We start from the raw sequence: 27,275 nt of genomic DNA on the forward strand, positions 1-27,275 counted from the left end.
TGAAGGTAAAAATCCTTCTCTTGTTTACCACTGTCTACAACATGATGGGGAGAGGGTGCTAAAAAAAATATTCATTGAATGACTGACTGGCCCAGCAGCTTGCTGGGCCTAGGCTCAGAGATTTTCCTGGAGAAATCCCTGCCACTCAGTAGTCCCTTGGCAGACAGGCCTTCCTGACTGGGCAGTTAGCAGTCAGGCACTTGGCTTGTAGGACACACCTATGTCATACTTGACTACCTCATTGATGATCCCAGTCTAACTCCTGGGATGTTCAGCAACTCGGCCTGCCTGGAGTTCCATGGGTGGCTGGCTAGCTGGGCTTTGCAGAGTTTTTAAATTGCCCCTTCTCTCTGGTTGTCTTTGCCCCAGTGTGTTGGCTCCAGACGACATATTGGTGCTGGGGTCCTCTGCGCGGAGGGGTAGGGAGACTTAGCCGGTGATGATAGGTGATGCCTGTCATTGTTTGCTCATCTGTGAAGGAGTCCTCGCTGCATTGTACTGCACTGCCCTGCTCCTAACTGAGTCTTCCTGGACCTGCTACCAGGTCCTGCATTTCACAGGTCTCTGTCAAACTCCATTTCACAGAGGGACACTGTGACCCAGATGGCTGGGGGCTAATTCCATGGTCACTCTGTGGACATGGGATTAAGTTGCACTGGCCTTCAGCCTCTGGTGGCCAGACTGGGTTTCTGGACAGGAGTCTACGTCCAGGAGGGGAGAGAAGGCAACCTTTGGAGGGGCCAGAGGGCAAGCCTGGAAGAGGGCAGGCTCAGTGAAATGCACCCTTGGGACAGCCACCTGGCTCTCTGGCGCCATCTGTTGGTCAGAGCCAGTCAGTACTGGTAGTTCTTGGGGGTTGACCTGGACCAGACAGACTCTAGAGCAGTCCCATCCCTGTCCCTGCCTTAGCTTGGGCCCAGCATGGCAACTCTGAGCACATGGGGGGCACCATGTATCCCCATAGTCTTTTCTCCTTGGAGAGAGGTGGGTGTAGCCCATGCTCTTCCACGAAGTCAGACTCATCTGTGGTGAGTTAGCCAGACCTAGGTTCAAATCCTACCTCCCCACTTTCCTGCTCTATGGCCTGGGGCTGGTTACTTAACCCATCTCAGCCTTGGAATCTCTCCTATAAAACGCAGATGATAATAGTAACCACCTCCTAGGGTTGCTGTGAGATTAAAAGATTATAAAGAAAGAGTTTAGCTCGGTAATCTGGCAGGCCCATGCTCCAGGAATGTTAGTGGCTGTGCTCACGGGCTTGCTGATTTGGGCAGGATTACTTTTCAGTCCCGCCTTCATGGGTAGACCCACTTTGGCTTGACCCACAGATGTGGGTCAAGAAATGTTTTCCTCCACCACTTAGGTGTAGATGCCACTTCTGCCTAGAGATTCCACAGCAGCTATCCAAGGACAGGTCCATAGTCCACCAGGGAAGGTATTGCACTGGCTGGCTCAGATAGAGGAAAGGAAGCTGTAGCTTTCTGTAGTTTTGTCCAAGGTCTTAGTTGAACTCTTGGGCCATGGGCAGATAAGTCCTCCCTGTGGCCTTGCAGAAATTCCTCACCTTCCCTCCCAACATCTCCTGTATTTCTCCAGCCTTGGCTGTGAAGGGTTGGAAAGCCATGTGAAGGAAAGGCTCCAGGGGCTCAAACTTCCTTCAGGAATTGACACTGGCATATGTTAAGAATGTTACATGCATTCACACATTGTCACTACTTCCTAGCTTTTTTTTTTTTTTTTTTTAAACAGAGTCTTGTTGTGTTGCCCAGGCTGCAACGGCGCAATCTTGGCTCACTGCAACCTCCACCTCCCAAGTTCAAGCAATTCTCCCGCCTTAGCCTCCCAAGTAGCTGGGATTACAGGCACCTGTCATCACGCCCAGCTAATTTTTTAATGTATTTTTGTAGAGACGGGGTTTCACCATGCTGGCCAGGCTGGTCTCGACTACTGACCTCAAGTGATCCTCCTGCCTCGGCCTCCCAAAGTGCTGGGATTACAGGCATGAGCCACCATGCCCGGCCTTTCTCCCCCTTTTCTACTGAGTTATGATTTACATACAGTAAAGTATACAAATATAATTGTAGCTCAGTGAATTTTTATATGTGCATACACTCATGAAACCACCATCTGGACCAAGATACAAAATGTTGGCTGAGCATGGTGGCTCACACCTGTAATCCCAGCACTGGGAGGCCAAGCTGGGAGGATTGCTTGAAATTTGAGACCAACCTGGGCAACATGGCAAGACTCCATCTCTACAAAAATAAAAATAAATAACTAGGCTGGGTGCGGTGGCTCATGCCTATAATCCCAACACTTTGGGAGACCAAGGCGGGTGGATCACCTGAGGTCTGGAGTTCGAGACCAGCCTGGCCAATAGGGTGAAACCCTGTCTCTACTAAAAATACAAAAATTAGCTGGACATGGTGGCAGGCGCCTATAATCTCAGCTACTCAGGAGGCTGAGGCAGGATAAGTGCTTGAACCTGGGAGGTGGAGAGGTTGCGGTGAGCTGAGATCATGCCACTGCACTCCAGCCTGGACAACAAGAGTGAAACTCCGTCTCAAAAAAAAAAAAAAAAAAGCCCGGTGTGGTGGTGTGCACCTGTAGTCCCAGCTACTCGGGAGGCTGAGGTGGGAGGATTGCTTGAGCCTGGGAGGTAAAGTGCAGTGATTGCACCACTGCATTCCAGGCTGGGCAACAGAGCAAAATCCTGTCTCAAAGGAAAAAAAAAAAAAAAAGAAACAGAAAAAGAAAAAAAAATTTAGCATCCCCAAAACTTCCCATCAATATTTGTCACCTGCCAAAAGTAACCTTTCTTTCTTCTCTCACGCAGATTCATTACTGCCTGGGGCTTTTTTGGTCTTTATTTAAATGGACTTTAGCAATCGATATTCTTGTGTTTAGCTTCTTTTGTTCAACATTGTCCATGAGATTCATCCACATTGTGTATATCAGTAGGTTCTTTTTCATTGCTGTTTAATATTCCATTAAGTTAATATACTACGGTTATTTTTTTCATTTTATAGTTGATAGATTTGTTCTTTCTTGACTCTTATGAATAAAGCTGCTATGAACATTCTTAAACATATTTTTGTGGACATAAGTGCTTATTTCTGCTGAGTATATATCCAGAATTGGAGTTGCTGGGCCACTGGGTATATGTAGGTTTAGCTTTAGTAGATACTGCCAGCTTTCTGAAGTGTGCCAATTTGTACTCCCACCAGCAATGTATGAGAGTTCCGATTGTTCCACATCCTTGCTAACACTTTGTATTGTCATTCTTTTAAGTTTAGCCATTCTGGTGACTAAAATAATTGATTTTCACAAAAATCCTGTTATGTGTTGGTATTGTTATAATCCCCACTTGACAGACAAGGGGTCTGGGACTCAGCGAGGAGAAGCCACTTATCCCAGATCATGCAGGATGTTAGCAGCAAGTGGGAAACAGCAGGTCTGTGTGATTCTTCTGCATCTGTGGCTGCATGCATTTTTTTTTTTTTTTACTTTTTTTTTTTTTTTTGAGATAGAGTTTTACTCTGGCACCTAGGCTGAGGTGCAGTGGTTCTATCTCGGCTCACTGCAACCTCCACCTCCTGGACTCAGGTGATCTTCCCACCTCAGCCTCCTGAGTAGCTGGGACTACAAGCGCACACCACTACGCCTGGCTAATTTTTGTATTTTTTGTAAAGACAGGGTTTCGCCATGTTGCCTAGGCTGGTCTTCAACTCCTGGGCTCAAGTGATCTGCCTGCCTTGGCCTCCCAAAGTGCTGAGATTACAGGCGTCAGCCACAGCGCCCAGGCTGCATGGAATTTTAAAGTCAGAATATTTGAGTGTGTCAAATATTATCTTATTTTCATAATTCCTTTCTACAGCACTTATTTCCATTTGACAGCAGAAATATAATCTGATCACTTCCTGGCAAATACAGTCAAGTAAGTGTGTGATCACCCAGTCATTCCAGGGAATACTCAGTCGAGTGTTCTCTCCCTCCACTTCTATCCAGGGGCACAGTTACGTTCTGTGGAGGTTATGTGGTCATGGCATGGAGTGGGAAGTGAGGGGGTTAAGGTTGTCTGGTCCTTGGTCATCATCATCTTCCTCTGCTGCTCAGGGAGGCAGGCCGACTTCGCCCCTGCCAGTTGTGGGTTGTCATCTCTGGTTTCTACTCTGCCCACAGATGTATGCATTCGTGCCATGGTCTCTGGCTTGCACTGTGGCGTTAGTGCTCCCTTTATTCTGTTTATTATCCCAGAAGTTCTTTCCTGGTTATATGGCCCCTCTCAGCAACTTCATGCTGTTCTAGGGCCTCACGACACATGCTAATGCTTCCTGGGATTCTCACACATTAGGCATGGGACTGAGATGCTCCCAGGGCCCCCTGCGTAGGCACACCCAGCTGCCATTTCTACTTGACTGCTACCATACTTTCTCATCATGGAAGATTATTTAGACCCTACCCACAGACAGATTCTCCCCTCTCTCAGAACCTCCAAACCTATCTGGGGTCCTAATCCCTCCCTATCCCTGGGTTGAGAGGATGGAAGAATGAGAGAGAGTCCCTTCTCAGAGGCCCACACTGGAAGCTAACTGCATGCAGTGGTCTCCTCCCCACCCCAAGCCTGGCATCATACCTTCTTTCCAATTCTTTCAACAGAGGAAGGTGAGGCCCAGAGACGTGAAGTAAGTTACCCAAGAGCACGTAACAGAGGCAGGTAGTCTGACTTCAGAGAGGCTATGCTTACCCCTGTATTAGAGGACCAAGACTGAGAGAGTTGACACACAGCAGGATGCAGCCAGGAGACCTTTGACCGTGCACACTGAATACTTCCTAGCTTACATGCTCTCCTCTGGGATGGAACATGTATCTAAGTCCAGAGTCTGTCCCATGGATGGGTGCACAAGAAATAGAATGAGAACTGAATTCTGGGCTGCAGAGTCCTGTTTGTTTGTTTGTTTACTTTGAGTGGAATCTTGCTCTGCTGCCCAGGCTGGAGTGTAGTGGCGAGATCTCCACTCACTGCAGCCTCCACCTCCTGGGTTCAAGCAATTCTTCTGCCTTAGCCTCCCGAGTAGCTGGGATTACGGACACCTGCCACCATGCCTGGCTAATTTTTTTTTTTTTTTGTATTTTTAGTAGAGACGGGGTTTCACCATGTTGGCCAGACTGGTCTCGAACTGCTGACCTCAAGTGATCCTCCTGCCTTGGTCTCTCAAAGTGCTGAGATTACAGGCATGAGCCACTGTGCCCGGCCCAGCGTCCTGCTTTAGATGCACTGACAGGGTTGCTCCTCATAGGAATCCTCCTGTGAATGCTTTATAGCAACGAAGACTCCAACGAAGACTTACAAAGGGAGATCATTTCTGGAAATGAATTCATCATAAAAACTGGATTTTCACATCTGGAATATTTGAATCAAAGGCCTTTAGTCTCCCTGGAAGTAGTATGCTGGGAACAGCTGTAAATTAGAAAATGCTCCTGCATTTGAAGAATGTGGCTAAGATTCACTGCCTGGGCTGTGATGGCAGATACATAGCTGGGGCTGGTGTGATGGCTGGGAAAGTCTGGTTTTGTTTCCTTCCTCTTAGGACAAGGGGTTTTGATTACCCCTTGGCACGGAGCATATGGAGTGACTGGAGTAAGGGTGGAGCCTCAGCTTCCTCAGGGCCAGCTCTGGTAACATAGGTACCCCTGCCCCTCACACCCACACATGTATCCACACGTACCATGGGGACTCTGTGCGGGCCAGTCCTTTCTGACCTGTGGTCATCACTATGGATAAATGAATGGAGATGAGTCACTCCCAGCCTGTCCCACAGTGCTGCAGCTACCTTGGCCCTCCTGAGTGGAGGGTTTGAGAGAAGGTAGGGTTGATCCAGAAAGTGAGGAGCTAAACTAGTCACCTTTGACGAACACTGTTGGCTCCTTCCTGGCAGTGCTTCACCACTAAGACGCTACTACAGAGGTTTATTCACTTACTCTGGGCTTGAGGATCACCTGGAGAACTTGTTTAAAGGGCAGAAAAACCTGCCGCCAGGGAGTTATTAGATTGAAAGTGGACCCAGGAATCTGCATTTTTCTTGAACCAATTTATTTTTAAGTTAAAAATTTTGAATATGTAATACATTGATGTGAATTGATACCCAAAAGGTAGAAAGGGGTATAAGGTGAAAAATTATTCTAACCCGTCCCTCAGTGACCTAGTTCCCTTCCTCTGAGGCGACCAATTTCTTGTGTATCTTTCCTGAGATAATCTATACATAAAGCACCATATACAACCAAATGAAATATGTTTTATTATTTATTTTTTGAGACTGCGTCTCACTCTGTCACCCAGGCTGGAGTGCAGTGACATCATCCCAGCTCATCACAACCTCTGCCTCCTAGGCTCAGGTGATCCTCCCACCTTAACCTCCAGAGTAGCTGGGACTACAGGCTCACACCACCATACCCAGCTAATTTTTGTTTTTTTGTAGAGATGGGGTTTCACCATGTTGCCCAGGCTGGTCTCGAACTACTGAGTTCAGGTGATCTGCCCACCTCGGCCTCCCAAAGTGCTGAGATTACAGGTGTGAGCCTCCACACCCGGCCCCGAAATCTCTTTTAAAAGTAGGCATTTCTTGGTGATTCTAATAAAGGGGGTTTTCAGACATATTTGGAAAAACATATACCTACTTTTACGCCAGACCCTGTGCTGGGCCCCCAGGCTAGCTGTGTGACCTGACACTGCACAGTCCTGCTTAGGACGCTCAAGGAGAGTTTATAAGGTACCACCTTGCATACCATAGGCAGCGGAGCAAAGGGGCTCCAGTGGGCCCTGCCTAGGAGGCCTGAAGCTGGAGCTGCTGAGGGCAGGGCTGTGCTGCTGAGAAAATATCTGAGAGCTGCAGGCGTTTCATCTTCTGTCATCAGCTGTGGCACCTGGCAGACACTGGATACCACAGCTTGTAGACAAAGACCTGGTAACTCAAGAAGCTGCTTGGCATTCCTGCCCAGTCCCATCCCAGAGGCACTGTACGTCTCCGGTTTCTTCAGGGGGCCCTGTGTGGAAGTATCTTTTGTCTTCCTGTGTCAGGGATACCATCACGTGCCTGTTGGCTAGGCGAGCCCGGCGCCCAGTCTCCTAGGACAGGGAGAATAATGTTCCCGAGCAGAGCGGGGTGGGGCTTTCAGACTACTCCCGTTCCTTTACTGCTGGCTTCATTCCATCGACCTCATCACAGCCTTCCTGGGAGCACCCCAGACAAGAGTTCTGTCCAGGCTGGGTCCTGGCTGCCTGGTTCACTGCCGAATCCCCAGCACCACGCCTCGCTTGTCGGGCTCAGAGCATGTTTAGTTAAGGAATGGGTACCTACTGCTAGATGGAGGCCATCTCTCTAGACTTGGGGTTTCCCTACGACGATGGCTATTTTTGGCACGGAAGCCTCTTTAGAAGTCAATAGTAGGAAATAAGGGCTAACGGCACCTAACTGTGGAGTAATGTTCAAATCCTGGCTCTGCCACTTAACCGTTCCGAACCTGTTCCCTCACTGCAGAGGCGAAAAGGCTAACACTATTTCACCTCGGAGGGTTACTGTGGAGAATGGAGGCTGGACAAGCTGTATCAGTTCAGTAGTAAAACACACACACACAAGCGTCCCCCCATCTCCACCCCAGGAATGAACACACACACACTCGCGCGCACACACATATACACCTCAGGAATGAACACACGCGCGTACACACACACGCAGCCCCTCCCAGGAATGAACACACACACACACACACACACGCGCGCGCGCGCGCGCCCCGTTCTGTTGTTCCCAGGAACACACACATAGGCGCACACACGCCCCGTTTTGTTTTCTCCAGGCCTTTTAGCTGGGGTATTTTACTCGGCTTAGGGCGCCCCTGCCTGAAAGACCTTTCTAGGCCAGACAGGGTTCGGCACCCAGTTGATGAGAGAGTGCGGCGCTTTCAGAGCTAGGGAAAAGCGAAAGCTCTCCCGTTCCCCGACCCCCCGGCCAGCCGCCCCGGGAGCTCCTCGTCGCCTCCCGGCCTGGGCCCGCCCAGCCGTCTTCGGCCTGCCGTCAGGCGATCTCGGCGGCCAGCCCAGCCGCTGTGTGACGCCGCGCGCCCCGGGGTCCTCGGCGCCTGCGCCCTCTCCTATAAAGCAGACGCCGCGCCGCGCCGAGAAGCTGTAGTGTCTTCGTCCTTCGCTTCTCTGTTCCTTCGCTGACGTCTCCTAGCTCTCGTCAGCCTCCCGCCGGCAGTCTCCTTAACACCGAACACCGTGAGTAGCCGCCCACTGAGCTGGAAAGGGTCGTGGCGCCCGGATTGCATGCAGGCTGGCCTCACTGCTGCGGTTTGGGCCTGCCCGCGGCGGGCGGTGACTGGGCCTGGCCTTCTTTCGGGCCCGGTGGATCGTGTTGTCGACCCCGTTCTTCGGGAGACACCATCAGGTCTCGTTCACCCTCTCCGCCCCCGATTCAGCGAGGCCTGCTCTGGCCGCGCGTCCTCACAGCGCTCCATAAGTGTGAGCCGAACCCCGGGCTGGGCTTTCTCTGCACCGGCCGAGCGTCAGCCGGCGCAGGCTCGGCTGCAAGGCCCAGGCTATGGCTGGGGGCCTCTCTTGGCCTTAAGGCTGCTGTCCCGGGGACCAGGGCAGGGGTGGCGGCGGGGTTGTGAATGGGGGTCCCTTGGCTGTCGTGAGCATGGGCGAGTGTCGGTGTCTGGCTTTTGTTGTGGTCGGGAGGGAGAGCTGCGGTGGTGGTCTGAGGCCGCCCGGTTCTTGGCTGCCATCCTTTCTCCCCCGTGTCTGGCGTCACTAGCTACCCGTCGGTCCTGGCTAACTGTGTGCGGGCGCCGAGTTTCTGCACATAGCCGCCTGTTCCTTCTAAATATTTCTTCGCGTTGTTTTGCTATGACTTGGAGTCGTTGAAATAACTATTGTGATAGCAGATACCATCTTCAGAGTGGTGTGACTTGTAAGAGCCTTAGCTGTGTATAACTTAACTCGAGGTGTCTGGCTTTTAAAGAAATAGGATGTCCAGCTGCTTTGGGTCACTTTTAATGGGAACTTCACGTTTGGGTTTTAGGAACATGCATTTTTCCATTAGAGCGTCACAATAGAATGTATCTGTGTCATAGAACAATCCAGTCTCCTCCACTGTGCAGTCTAAAAAGCAGTGTCAGAATTTCGGGTCACTTAAAACGCAGGGTTTTTTCCCTTTATGATGTGATAGAACCCACTTTATGCTGGCCATGGAGAATTATTTACAAGTGCAGGAGCCTTTAGGCCTCTTTCTTTAGAATGGAATTGTTTTGAAAACATTTCACATCAAAATTTCATCCATTATTACTTAAAAATTTTGCACTTTATTCTACTGTAACACTAAAACTTATCTTTTTGTTTAGTATTACCAAGTGCATCGAATTACAGATTTAACCGATTACCTACCTGCTATTTAGTAAGATCTCAACTCCCTTAAGAGTAACCCAATCCACGAATTTGACTATGACTAAGCACTTGAGTTATTTGAAAGAAATATGAAACGGTCGTCTTGCTTTTAGAGTAATTTTATCAACTGCATTGTTAGACTTGTGATTCTGCACTGTTCATTTCAGTACTATCTGATATAAAAATTACATGTTTAAATGTTTTATAATTAAAAATTGGATTCACGTTAAAATATTTTCTTTTGGAGATACCTTTTGTTGTTTTCTTGTCACAGGAAGGGTCCTCTACTCTGGGTCCTTCTTCATTGAGCAGGGACAACGGCATTACTGGCAAGCGCTAAGCAACATGGAGAAGCAGACATGTTTGTGAATTGCAAAGTGAAATCTGATTCTCTCCAACCATGGATGAGTGAGAGTAGGATATTTCAGTGGCTGGTTTTAAAACACGCTTTACTTTTTTGCTTCCTTTGCCTAAGAACCTGTTTGCTTTGGGGTTGGGGACAATTGTCTCAGAGAAGCTGAATGAATATTTTAACCGGGTCATAAGTCTTTGAACATAAAATGGGTGTGATGCATGTTTTAAATGCCAAATGATACACTTTTGTGAAAATATATGCGATTTTTAATACAACACACCTAGAAAACTTCAGAGGTACCGTAAGTTAATAGTGACGTCATTGGATTATGAATACTTGAGAAGTATGGGCCTTTTAAAAGTTGTATGTGAATTTTAAGAGGCCTTGAATTAATCTGTACCAGGTATTGCTACTCTTTTTGTTGTTTTTCTTTTATGTATATTTTCTTTTTTAAAAAAAGAATTTGAAGATGGTAAGAAATTGTTGGACTTTTAATTTTAAATTCCTTTTTTTTTTTGGGCCAGAACTCAAGTCCTTTGAAATTAATTGCTTAACTTTTTTTTTTTGACACGGAGTCTCACTCTGCCACCCAGGCTGGAGTACAGCGGCGCGGTCTCGGCTCACTGCAAGCTCTGCCTCCTGGGTTCATGCCATTCTCCTGCCTCAGTCTCCCAAGTAGCTGGGACTACAGGCGCCCGCCACCACGCCCGGCTAATTTTTTGTATTTTTGGTAGAGATGGGGTTTCACCATGTTAGCCAGGATGGTCTCGATCTCCTGACCTCGTGATCCACCTGCCTCGGCCTCCCGAAGTGCTCGGATTATAGGCGTGAGCCACCGTGCCCGGCCTAATTGCCTAACTTTTTATGTAAGATTATCTTTTTCCTAGTGACTCATAATTAATCTGAGTTAATAAATGCATTTTCAGAGCAAGTAATAGGTCATTATTATGGAGCTCTTGACAAGAGATCTCAAAGTTGGTCAGCTGGACAGTCAGTACTGAAAGATAAAAAGCGCTCTGAAATGAAGCTTCTTACTAGATTTAGGGAATTGTACTCACATCTGCTTATCTTTAAATCATTTTATTCTCGTGTATATGGTCTTGCATTGCCTCAGACATAAATCAGCATATTCTGATTTACTCTCTGGATCTGAACTCATATTCACAGGTAGGTCTCACTGTGGGGAAAATTTCTGTCTTATTTGGTAGCCTTGTTTATTTTGGACTGACCTTCCTTAGGTTTGCATGTAGTTAATTGTGGCAGTTAACTGCTCAAATGGAGTAGTCCAGTATTCATTGGGAGACGAAAGGCAGGAAGAAAGCAAATACAAATATGTATGTTTTATTAAACTTATACCAATAGTGAGTTCAGTAGGGCAGGCCTTAAAAGCTTCTGTTCCTAGTAGTTATACTTTGAAAAAAGTTAATAGAAATACTTGCAGGCTAACCTGTGAATAACTACTTTCAACAGTGTTTTACAGGATTATGTATTGTAGGTCCTTAGAACTTTGTGGTCAATAAGTTATAGCCTTCTGACGGACTGTAGTTGATGAAATATCATGTAGAACTCTCTCTCAAATTTTACATCTAATGTACTTGTTTTTAGATGCCTTCAATTAAGTTGCAGAGTTCTGATGGAGAGATATTTGAAGTTGATGTGGAAATTGCCAAACAATCTGTGACTATTAAGACCATGTTGGAAGGTAAGTTCATTGGAAAACCTGGGTGGGGAGAAATGTGTAATTTGAGATAATTTGTGAATGTCAAGTTTATATGAGCAGCAGGCTGTCATAAGGTGCTTGAGAGTATAAAGAGGTAAAGTTTACATTTTTTTCTTTATAACTTACATTTTTTTGATACAAGTCATCCTTTCTGCATTGTCTTAATTAGTGAGGGTTGTTCTGTAATTAAATGGATAAAATCATAAGGTAATAAACATTGAAGTGATTGCCAAGCCTTAGGCAATGGTTAATTTCTGTTCAAGTAAATTTGGATTCATAAGTTCCAGTGACAGAAATTAAAGTCTTTGGAAAAGAGATACCGTCCTATAATGGTAGCTGAATAGAACACCTTATTTCAGTGGAGGGAGTGAGCTCTGTGGATTGCTGTGTAGATTTTATTTATTTATTTATTTATTTATTTATTTATTCATTCATTCATTCATTCATTCATTCATTTGAGACGGAGTCTCACTCTTGCCCAGGCTGGAGTGCAGTGGTGCAGTCACGGCTTACTGCAGCCTCAACCTTCTGGGCTCAAGCAATCCTCTCACCTCAGCCTCCTGAATAACTGGGACTACAGGCTCATGCCACCACATCCAGCTGATTTTTTTTGAGACAGATTTTTGCTCTTGTTGCCTAGCCTGAAGTGCGATGGTGTAATCTTGACTCACTGTAACCTCTGTCTCCCTGGTTCAAGCGATTCTCCTGCCTCAGCCTCCCGAATAGCTGGAATTAGAGGCTTGCACCAGCAAGCCCAGCTAATTTTGTATTTTTTTTAGAGACGAGGTTTCTCCATGTTGGTCAGGCTGGTGTCGAACTCCCAATCTCAGGTCATCCGCCCGCCTTGGCCTCCCAAAGTGTTGGGATCACAGGCGTGAGCCACCGTGCCCAGCCCCAGCTGAGTTTTTAATTTTTTTTTTTTTTTTTGAGACGGAGTCTTGCTCTGTTGCCCAGGCTGGAGTACAAGTGGCATGATCTCAGCTCACTGCAACCTCTGCCTTCCGGGTTCAAGTGATTCTCCTGCCTTAGCCTCCCAAGTAGCTGGGATTACAGGTGCACGCCACCATGCCTGGCTAATTTTTGTATTTTTAGTAGAGACAGGGTTTCACCATGTTGGTCAGGCTGGTCTTGAACTTGTGACCTCATGATCTGCCCGCCTGAGCCTCCCAAAGTGCTGGGATTACAGGCGTGAACCACCATACCCAGCCTAAATGTTACCCTGGCTATTCTCACACTTTTTGACTCAAGCCATCCTCCCACCTCAGCACCCCAAAGTACTGGAAAGAGCCACATTACAGGCATGAGCCACTGTGCCAGGCAGAATTTTTTTTTTTTTTTTAAAACAAGCTTTCTCTTTTGTCCATTTTGTCATTCCCCTGAAACTGCTACAAAGTATATATGCAGCATAAGGAAGTGAGTTAGAAAACAGTTCTTGAAATTCACTAGTTAATGTAGATCTCTTTTAAGTATTACCAGTGGGGTGATACAAATCAGTGTCTGGAATTGATGAAAAAAACTCAGTAGTATTGAGTGTTCTTTAGTACTTAAATGTCAGAGGTTTTTTATCTAGGGAAGATCAGTGGCTTATAAATACTTAAACGAAGAGAAGGGTTATATGCCAACATTGGTGCTGGTGAAAAGAAGGTAAGTGAGACATGGCCTTTGCCCTTGAAGAACTTATAAACTAGGAGGGAAGCCAGACACAAATAAGGCAAACTTGTCACATGGTGTAATTAGCGCATTAATAAAGTTGCGTGCCAAGTGGCGCCGTGGAACATCTTGGCTAGTGTTATGCTTCAGTCTTGAAGAGATTGCAGTATGTAGTACTGGTGAGGATATTTCTTCTATTTATTTATTTTTTTGAGGCTGAGTTTTGCTCTTGTTGCCCAGCCTGGTGTGCAGTGGTGCGATCTCAGCTCACTGCCACCTCTGCCTCTGGGGTTCAAGCACTTCTTCTGCCTCAGCCTCCTAGGTAGCTGGGATTACAGGCATGTGCCACCATGCCCAGCTCATTTTGTATTTTTAGTAGAGATGAGGTTTCTCCATGTTAGGCTGATCTCAAACTCCTGACCTCAGGTGATCCTCCCACCTCAGCCTCCCAATATGTTGGAATTACAGGCGTGAGCCATTAAGCCCAGCCGAGGTGAGATTTAAATCCAGTAAAATTAGGATGTTTTGGGAGATCATTCTGAAGTAAAGTAGACAGGGTATGCTAGGGAAAGTAAAAATAAGGTTTTCAGTTGGGGTGGGATGGAATTGCGATACTGTAGTTGGTAGAGCTGAAAATGGGTTTGAGAGGAATGGAGAAGAAAAGACTTTAAGCTTAAACCATGTTTGAGATTCCTTCAGAAGATCTATGTAGCAGTCTACTAGGTGATTGAGTTTGTGAATATTGGCCCCAGAGTTAGACTGCTAGAGATAAGGAGACTTGTTTTATATATTGGGTTATGGGAGTTTAACTCTGGAAGATGATGATGTTGGAGCTGGGGTGCTAAAGTGTATAGAAGTCAGTAGTAGAGAATTAGTAAAGTAGGATTTGTGTAAGTTAAGGGAAAAGGGAATATTTCTGGGTGACTAGAGTGATTGCCAGATTTATATACTGTAGACTGGTCCTTAGAATTTCATAGTTAATAAGTTAGAGGACTTCTGGCTGCAGATGCTTAGGTGTGGTAGAGGCAGAAGCTGAATTACAGAGATGTGTCTTCCGTTTTGTTTTTTAAGTGGGTGACATCTGTTTTCTGATAAAAGCTTAGAATTCTCTTTAGTAACTGGTACCAATCATGGTGGCCCTTAAAGTCCTGTATTCTGGTAACTTGATAACTTCTACTAAGTTGTAAACTGCTTGGTACATCCCACGGTCACTGTTCATCAAGTACCTATTGAATGAAGAAGTATGTTATGCTCACTAAAAAAAAGTGAAAGTAATCCAAGTGTCCCTAAAAGGCCAGGTGAGTAAGGTTTTATCCAGAAGATGTAGAAACTGATACCTGAATTGCTGCCTGAATACTTTGGCATTGAAAGGGTTATTTTATCTTGGTGCCTGACACACTAATCTGTCCTGTGCTGCTTCAAAGAAGCATTTGCCAAGTTTAAAAACGTAGGGCATCTTGAAGACTTACCATGCCGACTTTGATCACTGAAGTAAGTGGACTGATAGGCAGTTAGCAACAATTAAATTATTCTTTTACTCCATTGCCTTTGGGAATCAAGTGAATGGTTTTATCTTAAGTACCAATGGCTTACATAAGATTCTAGCCTCTTGAGGACTGGAGTCTTTTGAATTTGGCAACTTACTGCTTTTCTTGTTTTCCATCTGCAGTATCTCTGGTTATGGGTTTTATGTGACTTAGAAAACAAAAATAAAACCTTTTAATCCACAGGACAATCAGAAGTGAGACTCCTGGCACATTTACATGTGGATTGGATGATTAGTTCAGGTCCAGGGTACAGTATCAGGATACAGATATCTTTCAGAAGTCCATGAAACTGAATAGCTTAAAGGAATGACTGTTGCTACTTGTGCTTTTAGTCTGAAAGCAAAAAATACTGTACATCCTTAGTTTGAATGCTGGAGGATTTAAAGAGGATTGCTTGAGCCCAGGAGTTCAAAACCAGCTGGACAACATAGCAAGACCCTGTCTTTACAAAAAATAAAAAATAAGCTTTACGATCCTTTACAGTCATAAAAGCCTTATTTTTTTTTTATTATTTATTTTTGAGATGGAGTTTCACTCTTGTTGCCCAGGCTGTAGTGCAATGGCACAGTCGCGGCTCACTGCAATCTCTGCCTCATGGGTTTGAGCAGTTCTGCTGACTCAGCCTCCCAAGTAGCTGGGATTACAGGCACATGCCACCATGCCCAGTTTTTTTTGTTGTTTTTTTTTTTTGAGACGGAGTCTCACTCTGTCACCCAGGCTAGAGTGCAATGGCACAATCTCGGCTCACTGCAACCTCCGCCTCCTGGGTTCAAGTGATTCTTCTGCCTCAGCCTCCTGAGTAGCTGGGACTACAGGCGTGCAGCACCACACCCGGCTAGTTTTTTGTATTTTTAGTAGAGATGGGGTTTCACCGTGTTGGTCAGGCTGGTCTCGAACTCCTGACCTCGTGATCTGCCTGCCTCTGTCTCCCAAAGTGCTGAGATTACAGGCATGAGCCACCACGCCTGGCCAATTTGTTTGTATTTTTAGTAGAAATGGGATTTCACCATGTTAGCCAGGCTGGTCTCGAACTCCTGACTTCAGGTGATCCACCCACCTTGGCCTCCCAAAGTACTGGGATTACATGCGTGAGGCACCATGCCTGGCGAAAAGCCTTGTTTTTAGTGTGAGTTAAGCCTCATTCCAAATTACATTTGGATCTAAACAAGCTGGTCTTCTGTATGTTTCCTCTGATATCTTAGTTCTCAAGACCAAAGTATTTTACATTTTATAACTTCTTTCTCTCACCTGATGAAAAAGATTTCATACTTGTTCAGGAAAGACATAAGCGACTTGTTCCACACAGAGCTTTACATGAGACATTGTCATTTTACAGTTTCACGCTAAGCTGAGATAGGATGAGGGATAGGCATTGGTGGGAGGAAGAAGAGAGGGGAGATGAGTGAATCCATCCATGCAAGATAACATGAATTATTTTTGAATCTACTCATCTTTACCACTCCACTGGAACTGCTTATAAATAAAGCTCAGTGAACCCCATGTCATCAAGTGCATGGTCTGTTTTCAGTTCTTAACCTAGACCTGTTGACATTATTTGATGCTTGATTATTCCCCTCTTCACTTGGTTCCTAAAATTCCACTTACCTCACACCCTTCTGTCTTCCTGTCTTTAAAGCCTGCAGTTCCTCAGGGCTTCATCTTTGGACCTCTTCACTATATTTATACACATCCATTTGCTTGATCGTAGTGTCATAGCATTATAAACCATCTATACACCAATTCCCAAACTTACTTACAGTTCTGATTTCTTCTCTCGATTTCTGGACTTGAACATACAACTGCCCTTGGATATCTAATATTTTACATTTAGGAAACTAGAGCTCTTGATCCTCTCTTCCTAAAAATAATAGTTCCTCTGACAGCCTTCCCCTTATCAATTGGTGGCAACTTCATCCTTTTCATGCCATAAACCTTAGTGTTAACTCTTTTCACATTCTACTTGCCTTCTGTTGGCAAATTCTATTGTCTCTACTTTCAAAATGCAGACACAATTAGGTCATCTCTTACCACCTCCTTAGCTACAAACCTTGTCCAGGCTATCATCTTTTGCCTGGATTTTTGAGAGCCCCATAATTGTGTCCCTTAACTGATGTTCTTTAACTTCCTTACACATAATATTACCTCTTTCTCATATATCCTGTTGGAAAAAAGCGATTTCTATTTTTATTCGGATAATTTTTTTTAACCTAGTTTAAAAACTTTAATCTTGGGATCATACCATTATGTTTGGAGCTGCCTGCCTTGTTTTTGTCAGTGGCTGCATGATTGTGTGTGTATGTGTGTGTGTTTGTGTGTATTTTTAGTGTTTTTAGTGTGTGTATGTATACACACATCTGTGGGTTTCAGATTTGAATAGATCGACATTTTATTAACTGTAATAGTTTTCATTATTTTACTTTTTAAAATACAGTTCATCTGGAGAATTTGATGTAAAGGGGTAAGGAAAGGGTCCATCTTTAATTTTTTCAGATGGCTGCCCAGTCATTCAAGCCCAACTTACTAAATCACTTTTCTTCCTAATTAAGAACTTTTTTAAATGTAATATTCCTTTATTTGTCTACTCACACAAGTTTATGTAGTTTTGGGTGGTTTTATGGACTCCATCTTTAGGAGCCACCAATTTTTAAATGCTCCTAAGAGAGCTGTTCTAAGTGAAGTCCTTTTTATATTCTTTCAGACATGTCTTAAAAGTTACAGTCGTCCCTTGGTATCCATGGGGGATTGGTTTTAGGACACCCCTGTGGATACCAAAATCCACCAATACTCAAGTCCCTATAATAGTATAGTGTTGCCATATAATATATGCACATCACCTTGTATACTTAAAATCCTCTCTAGATTACTTACAATACCAAATACAATGTAAATGCTATGTAAGTAGTTTTTATACTGTATTGTTTAGGGAATAATGACAAGGAAACAAGTCTACATGTTTAGTGCAGAGACAGCCATCCATTTTTTTTTTCTAATATGTTTGATCTGTGGTTGGTTGAATCCACAGATGTAGAACTCATGGATATGGGGGCTGACTCTTATGTTTTGAGACATAGCTTGGTTGGTATAAGTATTATAATGGAATTAGGAAATAGAAACTTTCTTCTGGTTTTCTTAGATTTGGGAATGGATGATGAAGGAGATGATGACCCAGTTCCTCTACCAAATGTGAATGCAGCAATATTAAAAAAGGTAAGGTCTTTAAAGAGTTTTAAGTTTATTCTGCTTAATATATAACACTAATTGATTAATATAAGTAATTCAACAATCTATGTTAGAATTTACTGCTTAAAATTACTTTTAAATTTGAATGTTCTTAAACACTTACTTGAGTGATGTTTGTATGTTCTTAAAATATACAGAAAAAAGTTCTATCTGCTTTCTTGCCACAGTTGACTATTGTCATTTATTGGGCATCTGTACTGTGTATACCTATGCAAACACTTCTCTAGGAAGGATGATCTACATGTAGAATATCTGGATCACAGGTTGGCTTATATACCTAAATTTTGGTAGATATTGTTAAATAGTCGTCTGTAAAGATACCACTTCTAGAGCATGGTGGAATTGAATTGTGACTATCTTTCTTAGATTTATAATTTTGAAATGGCTAAAGTCATAAGAAAGGAATATGTAACACTTTGTTCCCATTTCTGTCCTTATCTATCCCAGTCCCCTTTCCGGTAGCAGTTTATCCTTTTAGTATTTGTAATACAGGTATTAACAAGTAAGTGTGTTTCTCCCTGTACCCCCCCCCTTTTTTTTTTGAGACTGGAGTCTTGCTCTGTTGCCAGGTTGGAGTGCAGTGACGTGATCTCAGCTCACTGCAACCTCTGCCTCCTGAGTAGCTGGGACTACAGGTGCACACCACCACGCCCAGCTAATTTTTGTATTTTTAGTAGAGACGGGGTTTCACCATGTTGGCCAGGATGGTTTTGATCTCTTGACCTCGTGATCTGCCCACCTCGGCCTCCCAAAGTGCTGGGATTACAGGCGTGAGCCACCGCACCCAGCCTTTTCCCCCATTCTTGAGGTAGCAAACTATACATTTCTATGTTTTTTTTTTTTTTTTTTTCCATATAACAAAATGAAAGGTGATTTGTCTGTGTGGTTGTTTTTTTTTTTTTTTTTTTTTTTTTTTTTTTTTTTTTTTTGAGATGGAGTCTCGCCCTGTGGCCCAGGCTGGAGTGCAGTGGTGTGATCTCAGCTCACTTCAGCCTCTGCCTTCTGGGTTCAAGTAATTCTCCCTGCCTCAGCCTCCCGAATAGCTGGGATTACAGACACCCACCACCATGCCAGCTAATTTTTGTATTTTTTAGTAGAGATAGGTTTTCACCATATTGCCAGGTTGGTCTCCAACTCCTGACCTCAGGTGATCTCCCTGCCTTGGCCTCCCAAAGTGCTGGGATTACAGGTGGAGCCACCATGCCCAGCCAACCTCAATTTTTTTGTTTGTTTGGTCTTTTTTTTTTTTTTTTTTTTTTTTTTTGATCTCACTCTGTTGCCCAGGCTGGAGAGCAGTGGCACAATTTCGGCTCACTACAACCTCCACCTTCCAGGTTCAAGCAATTCTCCTGCCTCAGCCTCCCAAGTAGCTGGGATTACAGGCACTTGCCACCACGCCCGGCTAATTTTTGTATTTTTTAGTAGAGACGGGGTTTCACTGTGTTGGTCAGTGAATTCCTGACCTTGTGATCTGCCCGCCTTGGCCTCCCAAAGTGCTGGGATTACAGGCGTGAGCCATTGCGCCTGGCCTTTTTTTTTTTCTGAGACAGAGTCTCACTCTGTCGCCCAGGCTGGAGTGCAGTGGCACGATCTCAGCTTACTGCAACCTCTGCCTCTTGGGTTCAAGTGATTTTCCTGCCTCATCCTCTCGAGTAGCTGGGATTACAGGCACCCGCTACCATGCCCAGCTAATTTTTTTATTTTTGTAGAGACTTCCTGGCGCCACCCATTGTGAACCTAGGCATTAGTTTCTTATATATCCTTTTAAGAGTTTTTTATTTTTAAATTTTTATTTTTTGTTAGTAGTGGTAGTGATTTTTTTTTTTTTTTTTTTTTTGACAGAATGTCACACGCTTGCCCAGGTTGGAGTGCAGTGGCACAGTCATGGCTCACTACAGTGTTAACCTACTGGGCTCAAGTGATTCTCTTGCCTCAACCTTCTGAGTAACTGGGACTGTTGGTGTGCACAACCACTCCTATCTCATTTTTGTATTTTTTATAGAGACAGGGTTTCACCATGTTACCCAGGCTGGTCTTGAACTTCTGGGCTCAACTAAGTCACCCACCTTGGCCTCCCAAAGTGCTAGGATTACAGGTGTGAGCCACAGTGTCCAGCCTATTATTATTATTATCATCATTTTTTGTAGAGATGGGGTCTCTCTATATTGCCCAGGAGGCTAGTCTTGAACTTCTGGCCTTAAGCAGTCATCCTGCCTCAGCCTCCAAAAGTGCTGGGATTACAAGTATGAGCCACTGCGCCCAAGTTTAGAGTGTTTTAAATGCCTGGATAAGCAAATATTAATTGACATTTGTTTTCTTATATAAGTGGAATACTTCTTAAGAAGCTATTATTTTATTTCATTAAAAACCCTTAGCTGGTCGCAGTGGCTCACGCCTGTAATCCCAGCACTTTGGGAGGCCAAGGCGGGTGGATCATCTGAGGTCAGGAGTTCGAGACCAACCTGGCCAACTAAAAATATTTAAAAAAATTAGCTGGGCATTGTGGCAGGTACCTGTAATCCCAGCTACTCAGGAGGCCGAGGCAGAATTGCTTGAACCCAAGAGGTGGAGGTTGCAGTGAGCCAAGATAGCGCCATTGCACTCCAGCCTGGGCAACAAGAGTGAAACTCTCTCAAAATTAAAACAAAAACAAAAACCTTTTGCTGGCCAGGCACGGTGGCTCATACTTGTAATCCCAGCACTTTGGGAGGGCAAGGTGGGTGAATTGCTTGAGTTCAGGAGTTTGCAACATGATGAAACGTTATGTCTACAGAAACAAAATACAAAAATGAGCCAGGCTACTCAGGAGGCTGAGGTGGGAGGATCGCTCAAGCACAGGAAGTCGAGTGAGCCATGATCAGGGCACTGCATTCCAGCCTGGGTGACACAGTGAGACCTTGTCTCAAAAACAAACAAAAAACCCATTGCTTGGCTTTTCCTTATTGAAATTGTTTTCTTTTCTTTTTTTTTTTTTTTTTTTTGTATCCTGGCAGTATAATTTCTTGACCCTGTCATTTTCTCTCAGCATTGTTTATTCCTCCAATATTTTGCTATGAAAAAGTTTTAACCATACAGAAAAATTGAAAGAATTTTTGTCACAGTAGACACCCATGTAGCCACTGCCTAGATTCTACAACTGAAAACACTTTCAGTATTGATTTTGGTCTTTATGCTGGTATGTATAGTCTAGGTAATCAGCTTCCTGAAACTTTATGAAGTAAGTATTCTCCTATTAAGGGAATTTTGGGGGCTTTTCCTGCTTTGTTCCTACACCAAATAGTCTTACACATGTGTCTGGGGTATTTGGAATTTCCTGGTTACAATATATATACATATTCAGTTTTAACTGAGGAGTGCTGGATTAGCTTTCAAAGGGGTTATACCAATTTATACTCTCTATAGAGTTCGTGTTTCCTTTCCACTGTTGCCCAACAATTAGTATCAGTTTCTTGATTTTTTTCAATCTAGAGAAGTATCCATAGTGTTAGTTTTGCTTCTGGTAAAGTTGAGTGTTCTTATGTTTGGCCTTTTAGATTTCATTTATTGCCTGTACATATTATTAACCCATTTCTCTATAATGATTTTTTAAACATTTTATATTCTCTCGGCTAATCATTGTACATACTGCAGGTATCTTCCAGTCATTGTCCTGTCTAACTTTTCTTTTTGCATAGAAGCTTTTTAATGTAGTCAAGTACAGTACTCTGTCAGCATGGCTTGCTTTTATCTAATAAGATCTTCTCCCTTCTAGGGTTATAAAGATTCTTCATTTTTGCTTTTCAAGCTTGGCTGTTAATGGCTCAAGTCAACCTCTAGCTAGTTATTATTCCAGTATAGGGATAAGTTGTCCCAGCAGTGATTCGAATGAGTACCTTGTGACAAAATGCCACAGAGGAATGAACTTTTGTTGTTGTAGGTCATTCAGTGGTGCACCCACCACAAGGATGACCCTCCTCCTCCTGAAGATGATGAGAACAAAGAAAAGCGAACAGACGATATCCCTGTTTGGGACCAAGAATTCCTGAAAGTTGACCAAGGAACACTTTTTGAACTCATTCTGGTAAGTTTTTCACGTGTAAGATAGCTCTATTCCAGAGCCTTTAAACACTTCTTATAGATTTAAAATTTGCTAACTTCATTGACACTGAATTTTAATACTCTCTAAATTCAAATGTAATGCCATATTTAAATCCACATATCAGTAACACACTAAATGTAAATGGTCTCAACACAGCTAAAAGGCAGAAATTACCAGATCAGAAAAGCAAGCTTAGCTATGCTGTCTATAAGAAACTCACTTTAGGCCGGGCGCGGTGGCTCAAGCCTGTAATCCCAGCACTTTGGGAGGCCGAGATGGGCGGATCATGAGGTCAGGAGACCGAGACCATCCTGGCCTACACGGTGAAACCCCGTCTCTACTAAAAAATACAAAAAACTAGCCGGGCGAGGTGGCGGGCGCCTGTAGTCCCAGCTACTCGGGAGGCTGAGGCAGGAGAATGGCGTAAACCCGGGAGGCGGAGCTTGCAGTGAGATGAGATCTGGTCACTGCACTCCAACCTGGACGACAGAGCGAGACTCCGTCTCAAAAAAAAAAAAAAAAAAAAAAAGAAACCCACTTTAAATATATAGATAAACTAGGTTTAAAGAATGGAAGAAGATACACTACACTAACATGAGTCAAAAGAAAGCTGGAGTAACTATATTAAAATAGGTTTGGAGGGAAAGAATATTACCAGGGTTAAAGAGGATTATTTCATATTGATAAGGGGATCAGTTTTTAAAAAGACATAACAGTTATAAATGTTTATCTGCCTAGAAGCAGAACTTCCAAGAAGTGAAACAAAACCCAGTAGAACTCAAAGAAGTCCACAAAGTGACAATCATAGAGATTTCAGCACCTCTCTCAGTTAACATAACTAGACAGAAATCAGGATAACTTGATATAACATTATTGACCAAATTGTCTTAATGGACATTTATAAAACATTTTATATATATATATATTTATTTATTTATTTTTTTGAGACAGAGTTTCACTCTTGTCACACAGGCTGGGTTGCAGTGGTGTGATTTTGGCTCACTGCAACCTCCACCTCCCGGGTTCAAGCGATTCTCCTGCCTTAGCCTTATGAGTAGCTGAGATTACAGGCATGAGCCATCACACCCAGCTAATTTTTTATATTTTTAGTAGAGATGGGGTTTCATCATGCTGGCCAGGCTGGTCTCGAACTCCTAGCCTCAAGTGATCCACCCGCCTCGCCCTCCCAAGTGTTGGGATTATAGGCGTGAGCCACTGCGCCTGGCTGAGACTTGTTTTATGGCCCAGGACATGGTCTGTCTTGGTAATATACACTTGAATATGTATTCTGCTATCATTACATATAATGTTTTAGGCTGGGCACAGTGGCTCACACCTGTAATCCCAGCACTTTAGGAGGCCAAGGCGGGAGGATCACGAGGTCAGGAAATCGAGACCATCTTGGCTAACATGGTGAAATCCCGTCTCTACTAAAAATACAAAAAATTAGCTGGGCGTGGTGGCAGGTGCCTGTAGTCTCAGCTACTTGGAGGCTGAGCAGGAGAATGGCGTGAACCCGGGAGGTGGAGCTTGCAGTGAGCCAAGATCGCTCCACTGCCCTCCAGTGACACAGTGAGAGTCCCGTCTCAAAAATAAATAAATAAATTAGCTGGGTGTGGAGGCACGCACCTGTAATCCCACCTTCTTGGGAGACTGAGGCAAGAGAATTGGCTGAACCTGGAGGTGCAGGTTGCAGTAAGCCGAGATCATGCCACTGAATTCCAGCCTGGGTGACAGAGTGAGATGGTGTCTCAAAAAAAAAAAGTCTATCGTAAAAGGATTCAAGTCATACAAAGTTTGTCTTCTGACTGCAATGGAATTAGAAATCACAAACAGAAAGATATTTGGAAAAATCTGCAACTACTTTTAAACTAACACATTTGCAGGTAAGCTACGGGTCAAAGAAGAAATGAAAAGAAAGTATTTCGAGCTGAATGGAAATAAAACACATGAAAAATCTGTGAGATGCAGCTAAAGAATTACTTAGAAGAAAACTGATGGAATGAAATACCTATATTATTAGAAAGGAAAAAAGCTTCAGATCGGTGATCTAAGCTTCCACCTTAAACTAGTAAAGGATGAAATTAAAGTAAACAGAAAAATGAGAATATTAAAGGGCAGAAATCAATGAAATAGAAAACAGGTAAACAATAAAGTCAATGAAACCAAAACCTGTTTTTTAAAAAGAGATCAATAAAGTGTAGTGCTGTAACTGCTTATGTTTGAACTCTTTAAGTGTGGACAAATATTTTTGCCAAGACCTGATGTGGTATTTGTGTGCATGTGTACACACATACACAACAGTAGTGGCTGTTATTTAACATTTGAGCTAGTATAGTTTGGTTAAGGAAGCATAGGGATGCAACATTATAGAGGTGTAACAAAGAAGGTCACATAAAAGTCTTTCACAGAAGAACTTACGAGTGATTTATTCTCCCTTTAATTTAAAATTAGCATTTTAAGCTTTATTAGATATGGAGTGTCAGTCATTAACTTTGGATTTAGTTTAAAACATCAAGTATACTTGAAGGAAAACAACTGTCTCTTTACAGGCTGCAAACTACTTAGACATCAAAGGTTTGCTTGATGTTACATGCAAGACTGTTGCCAATATGATCAAGGGGAAGACTCCTGAGGAGATTCGCAAGACCTTCAATATCAAAAATGACTTTACTGAAGAGGAGGAAGCCCAGGTAGGTAGCACAAAGTTTTGTCTTTGATCACATGCTCTTAAAAAGGGACTAACGCCTATAACATGCCAGGAAAAGAGGTGACTGTATCAAGTAGTCTTGATACTTCAGGGATAATATGTACTTTATGTGTCTTAAACATATTCTTACTGGTCTGTCTTTATGAATCTGAGCACTTAGGTGATACTGCATTTTAAGCATAAGAACAATTAGTTTTCAATGAGAAGAGCTCTTGTTACTGTATTAACAGTTACTAGTTTTGGCACCTGCAACTTTCTGTATAGACCATACATATCTGACTTCAGAAAAGCAAGCCCTATAGAGAAGTGTATGCTAGGGTACTGTAGAGTAACTTAATGAGGGGAGGAAATGAAATAATAGATCAGAATGATTTTGTTGACATGACTACAGACTGAAATTATGTGAATGAATTAACTGAATTTGCTCTGTCAACTTTAGTAAATTGCCCATTGCCTTTGCTTTGTTCATAATTTCAGCAGGGCAGAATAAAAACCATGGGAGGCAAAAAAAAGGAAATCCGGAAATAAAGTCTTAATCTGATGTTATTCTAATTTTCCATGGGTTCTCAGTTCTGACTCAACTCACTGGCTATTGATGAATCAGTAGGTAGTATTTTAAGTCTTAGGAATACTCAAGTTAAGGTACTTCCTTATATTCATCTCTTTTAGGTACGCAAAGAGAACCAGTGGTGTGAAGAGAAGTGAAATGTTGTGCCTGACACTATAACACTGTAAGGATTGTTCCAAATACTAGTTGCACTGCTCTGTTTATAATTGTTAATATTAGACAAACAGTAGACAAATGCAGCAGCGAGTCAATTGTATTAGCAGAATATTGTCCTCATTGCATGTGTAGTTTGAGTATAGATTCCAAACCTATGGCTGAGTTTCTTCTAGTATGATCGAAAGTTTCTTTTTTCTTTGCTCTGAATAAAACTGAACTGTGGGTTCTCTATACGTGGCATTCTGGGCTTTCCCTCTTTTTTGTAAAGCAATTTCTGCCTAGTTTATTGTCCAGTTAACTTTAATGACCTTTTGAAAGTTGGCATTGTAAATAAAACAAGTTGCAAAAAAGTTTTTTGGAATAGAATTAACAAAATATTCTCTTTATTCATGAGTTGGAAACTGGAAAAAGGCTTCTTGAGGTAAATGTTCTGAGTGGAGTTACTAGGATGTCTTCCAGCCTCCTGCGTTAAGGAGTACCACTGTATTGATTAGCCTGTATGTAGCAGGGCTCCCTTCATTGCATCTGAGGACTTGTTTTCTTTTTCTTTAATTTTATTTTTAATCCTCTTAGTTTTAAATATATTGCCTAGAGACTCAGTTACTACCTAGTTTGTGGGTTTTTGGGAGAAATGTAACTGGACAGTTTGTTAGCTTTTCAATTAAAAAAGACACTTAACCCATGTGGGATGTCATCTTTTTATAATCAGTGTTCCCATGTGGGGAAAATTATTCACACTACTTGCATGTAAAAAAAATTTAACTTTTATCATTAAAATATGTGGTAAAACCCAGAAAGCATCCATCATGAATGCAAGATACTTTCAATAAAAAGTAAGTTATATAGTAGGTAGTTAAGTTTGCTTTTGTGGACTTAAATGTGTCTCTTCACTTAAATGGGTTGAATGTGTATATATATTTGTTTAGCTTGAAAAGACTTAGACAGTTCATATCCTAGCTCACTGGAGGCTGCTGACATAACCATAACTTCTGTCCCTTCTAATTGTCATTTATATGCCTAACTGGAGCTAGTGCTTTAATTCTTAACACATTACTCTGTCATTGTTTCCAGCATCTCTCCTACAATAGAATGAAGTTTTTTTTGATGGTTTGGCTCAGAAATTTTGATTTTTTTTTCTTCCTTGTGCTCCCTTTTTTTCTCCTTCCTTTTCCAGTTGACATCTATATTCCTATGTAATCTTGTTTTCTCTTCACATTCACTGAATTGTTGAGGCTCAGATCATCCCTTGACAGTAGTTTGCCTTCATCTCACCTTTCATTTGTCCCAGATTCACCTAAGTCCCATATGTTGTCTCACTTAATTCCAATTTGTTGTCTGTACCAGAGATAGGAAACTATAACATGTGTGGGTCAAATCAGGCCCATAGCCTGTTTTTGTAGTCTTTGAGCTAAAAATGGTTTTTACATTGTAAAGGGTTGTTTAAAACAAACACACACACACACACACACACACACACACACACACACACACACACACACACACACCAGAAACTGTATTTGACCAAAAAGTAACATATTTTACTATCTGGCATTTTACAGAAAATGTTTGCCAACCCCTGTGACTACTTTTGGATTCCTGGTTCCTGTTACTCTTAGGAGATAAGCTTGTTTTCTCTTTGTCCTGGTTTTAGTGGGAAAGGTAGCAGTGTACAGTCCTAGCTGAATTGTCTCATCTACCAATTCCTGCTATAAGATCAAGTTCTGCAAAAACCTTATCCACCTCAAGTATCCTTAGCAGTTGGGCATGGTGGCTTATGCCTGTAATCTCAACATTTTGGGAGGACAAGGC

The 27,275-nt window shown here is 43.1% G+C and overlaps 1 protein-coding gene across 3 annotated transcripts; it reads left to right on the top strand.

The window, feature by feature from the left end:
• The first annotated feature begins 7,785 nt into the window (after window positions 1-7,785).
• SKP1 (S-phase kinase associated protein 1) lies at window positions 7,786-25,832 on the top strand. Of its 3 annotated transcripts, XM_073010682.1 has the most exons (7): window positions 8,086-8,275; window positions 9,717-9,856; window positions 11,403-11,499; window positions 17,848-17,921; window positions 21,871-22,014; window positions 24,585-24,725; window positions 25,412-25,832. In XM_073010682.1, exons 3-7 carry the CDS (start codon window positions 11,403-11,405, stop codon window positions 25,445-25,447), a joined length of 492 nt encoding a protein of 163 aa, XP_072866783.1. In that variant the 5' UTR covers window positions 8,086-8,275; window positions 9,717-9,856; the 3' UTR covers window positions 25,448-25,832. The 3 variants fall into 3 exon arrangements, with proteins under 3 accessions (XP_008012628.2, XP_072866783.1, XP_072866784.1); XM_008014437.3 differs by lacking the exon at window positions 9,717-9,856 and having other exon boundaries at window positions 7,786-8,275; XM_073010683.1 differs by lacking the exons at window positions 8,086-8,275; window positions 9,717-9,856 and adding an exon at window positions 8,313-8,444.
• Window positions 25,833-27,275: the final 1,443 nt, after the last annotated feature.

The sequence above is a fragment of the Chlorocebus sabaeus genome, chromosome 23 (assembly GCF_047675955.1).
Source record: "Chlorocebus sabaeus isolate Y175 chromosome 23, mChlSab1.0.hap1, whole genome shotgun sequence".
In the NCBI taxonomy this organism is placed as follows: Eukaryota; Metazoa; Chordata; class Mammalia; order Primates; family Cercopithecidae; genus Chlorocebus; species Chlorocebus sabaeus.